Consider the following 3,743-nt stretch of genomic DNA (forward strand, 5'->3'; position numbering starts at 1 on the left):
GCATTGACTTCCTTAGCCATTAGGAAGGGAACGAGGGAGCTAATGTTACAAAAGCAATGGAAATGGAAACATACAGCTTACACACACTCTCACACACACACACACACACTCTCACACACTCACTCACACACACACACACTCTCACACACTCTCACACACACACACACAGACACATTCCTTTAAACATAAAGAGAAATGAAGTCCACTCCCTGAACACACTTACATCACAGTTTGTACTCTGACCGCTCTTATCAGAGAGAGAGAGCGAGGGGGCGAGCGAGAGGGAAACGAAGGGCGAGAGACATACCAACAGAAAGAAGAGAGAAAGGATATAACTGAGGATAATATGGCAGCTGAACACACACCGACCCATCTGTAGAGGTACCACACACACACACACACACACACACACACACACTGACAGACAGGAAGTGGCAGAGAGAGAGACAGGGTGAGCGAGCATGTGTTAATAATGTGTTAATAGGAGCTCTCACTGTGACGAGTATCCCTGCACTTTCTGTCTGCAGCAGATCATTATGACTCCTCGTCTCCTTGCTTCTTCCCTAGGACACTTCCTAGTAAGGATGTTGCTTATCTTCCCTAGTTAGTGAGGAGCTATCCTCTCTACTTACTTCAAGCTTCTTTATCTCCTCATTACCTACCTAGGAAACGGCTCTCCCTCCTCCAGAAAGCACCGTTTCCTTTCTGCTTCCTTACTAACACGAGTCTCTTCTGCTCACTTTCTAGAAAGGAAGCTTCCTTACCTCCTAACATTAGGAGCCTTTGCTTACTTACTTACTAGGAAGCAAGGACGCCTGTTCATTTTTCCTACAGCTAGGAAGCATCTCTTTCATACAACTGAACTTGATATTTAACTAGGAGGCCTCTCTACCTCCTCACTTCCTAACTAGGATGCTGATTTATCTTCTCACTACCAAACTCTTCGCTTCCTCTCTCCTTCACAGCCAAACTAGGAAGCTCTGTTTGTACTTGCTTTCTTCTTAGGAAACAACAATATCACATCCTACGTAGGAAGCTTCCTAACCTCCGCACTACATCCTTTACAAAGAATAATAAGTAGCCAACCGCTAACTGCCGTTAGCTCGGTCAGCTGTGCAGCTAAGCCAGTGGTTCTCAATTATTTTCTTTTATGCCCCCCCTAGGGGACAGACATTTTTTCACGCCCCCCCTGAATTGGAAATACTATTTTTTGAGAACCTGATATAATAATTTTATATTATATGTTATCTGTACCAAACCCACGTGTACTGATTTGCTGGCACCAAGCATTCATGCATACAATCACCTGATTTATCAAAATAGATGATATAAATATGAGCTGAGATAACATCTGCAACAACTTAAAACAATTTCCAAGTTCAGTTATTAACTCAATTTGTAACATTTAAACAAGACTGCTCAGTCTGTGATTCTCAAAACAGAGAAAAAACTGCAAATGATTCACTGGGATGTGTATTTTTATAGACTAACACAGTAACATTGAAAACTTTTTAAAACTGTAAACATTGATCACTTGTCAGCTTCATCAGCTTATTCCTTTTCAAAAAGGTATATGACTTTTATACATTTCTTGTTTTTTTTGTGCAAAATTTGCAACAATCTTTAACATTTGTCTGTTAGATGTTCTGTGAGTTGTTCTTGGAAGGAAATGTCAAATATACGTCTCCCGATCGTGTCATTGGAAAGAGGGACAGTATTCAGTGTCTCAGCACTTTTCTCACCTAGCATGATTGTGACCATGTCCAATGCTGCCTGGGGGATAAGTTCCTCTGCTATCGTGTGAGGTTTTTTGCACCTTGCGATGTGGTGGGCAACTTTGTACGAGGCTAACAGTGCTTTTTGATTTCCTGATGCCGCGCTCACTAAATGACCGGCCTGTTGGCGATACTCATCGAGTTTTCGATGAAAAAAGTCCCAAGTGCTTATGACATAACTGCCGGTTACCGTCACTTGCTGTTCTGGCCTCAATGACGTCTCCTCCAAGTTTTTCTTTTTACTCCTGTCAGAAACTTTCCCATCTCTCCTCCCCCACGTCCAGTCCCCTGCCTGTCGCGCCCCCCTTACATCTCACGCGCCCCCCCAGGGGGACGCGCCCCAGCTATTTGAAGAAGTATGGGTCTAAGATGAAACGGGTTATGGCTACTGAGAATGTTATTTTTCAATTTGACGGTTTTATGCCACGGACGGAAAATTAACGAGTGACATCATTGCGTTTATAATCGATTATGGTCGGCCACTGCATCGATGCAGCATCGTCCATGTCTGCATCGCGATGCATCGATTATTTGATTAATTTCAACACCTCTAGCATGCGCAGAAGAACCCGTGACGTCACACGCAGCACGCTGTGTTTACGGAAGTAAATATGGATGCTACACATGTCCGCATGTGTGTATCAAATTCCAAGTATTTGCACAATCGGAGCAGACAAAATTATGATGATTATGATATTGCTGCGTCCCGTTCTTGTTAGTGCATATATTTTCCATTATAGTCTTATATTTTCTATTATATCTTGATATTTTTATTGTGCGATTCTTCTACTTATTCTACTACTACTACACAGCAGCATAGGGGAATGTAGTGCAAAAAGCACAGAAGTGTAAGATTTGAATTTCTTCCACGGGGGATCAATAAAGGAACATCTTATTTTATTATTTATATAGGCACTGTAGGAAATCTCTTATTGTCAGGACAAATGCTTTTAAGCATTATGTCACTTTAAATGTTGCTAAATAAACCCAACATACATTTTAATTTTAGTTTGTATGCATCATGTTTATGCAATATATACTATATTGAATTAATTATGTTGATCTATTATATCTATTTATAATAATAACAACATGAAATAAATTCAGTGCATGAGCAACCCATTCATGTTCCACAACATTATATATTTTGCTGTGAGCTATGGTTAACCTGCAGCCAGAGGGGACCTACTTGAGTTTGTTGGGGTCTTCCTGTGCAGGCTTGCGGAGGAAGGTGGCGTTGGGGTTAGCTGGCTGCTCTCTCTGAGGCCTCTCCGTAGCACTCTGCTTGGCAGGAGCTGCAGGAGTCTTCTTGGCTGAACGCTTGATTCTCTCCTCTAGCATGCTCATGTCTTTCTCTGACAACTAGAAAGGACAGAGAATGATGTCAAATTGTTCAGAGTAGGTTTTTGGGTTGAGTCCTGTGACACTGCATGTGAAAATCATCCAGGTCTTACATTTCCTATTAGTTTGTAGACTTGGTCCCCACAGACGTTGTAGACGGCCACCACAGTGTTCAGGGCAGCATTGCGGACTGATGTGTCCCTGTCACCTATGTGAACAGCAATCTCCTTCAGAGACTTGGCTGGAGTCGGTTGGCATACATTCATCCCATAGCCTTCTATCAGACAACCCAACTCCTCCAGACATTCTGAGGACAGGAAGGAAAGCACATGAAGAAGATTAGAAAACTTCTCTTCCAATAATTGAGCCTCCCAAGTCCAAGTCAATGACAGTTGAGCAAGCCTTGGCTGGAACCTGGGTTAACTTTCCTGTACTTAGATATGCTATGTGCTAGGCTAATCGCTCCTGAAAAGACAACCACATTTTGAAGTTGGCTAAAAGATGAAAGCAGCATACAAGTTCTCATTCCAAGTTAACTATTGTTAGCAAAAACACTAGCTAATCTACGTTAATCTTTAGCTGGCTAGATGGCTAGCATTTTGCTAAACAGCAAAAAAAAAAAAAAAA

General features: G+C 42.0%; 2 protein-coding genes across 2 annotated transcripts in view; both read right to left on the bottom strand.

Annotated features, from left to right (window-relative positions):
- Positions 1 to 1,761, bottom strand: part of cunh11orf49 (chromosome unknown C11orf49 homolog) — a 5,566-nt gene extending 3,805 nt beyond the window's left edge. Inside the window, exon 1 of the mRNA XM_035664775.1 lies at positions 1,743 to 1,761. Coding sequence (XP_035520668.1) covers positions 1,743 to 1,761 — 19 coding nt within the window. The remainder of the gene's footprint in view (positions 1 to 1,742) is intronic.
- Positions 1,762 to 2,964: 1,203 nt separating this feature from the next.
- ckap5 (cytoskeleton associated protein 5) overlaps positions 2,965 to 3,743 on the bottom strand; it is a gene marked incomplete at both ends in the record, with an annotated part of 27,871 nt that continues 27,092 nt past the window's right edge. Inside the window, 2 exon segments of the mRNA XM_035665101.1 lie at positions 2,965 to 3,137; positions 3,230 to 3,423. Of these exon segments, the coding sequence (XP_035520994.1) occupies positions 2,965 to 3,137; positions 3,230 to 3,423 (367 nt within the window).

This window comes from Morone saxatilis, unplaced genomic scaffold (genome assembly GCF_004916995.1).
Source record: "Morone saxatilis isolate NCDOM2014 unplaced genomic scaffold, NCSU_SB_2.0 Contig2, whole genome shotgun sequence".
Taxonomy (NCBI): domain Eukaryota; kingdom Metazoa; phylum Chordata; class Actinopteri; family Moronidae; genus Morone; species Morone saxatilis.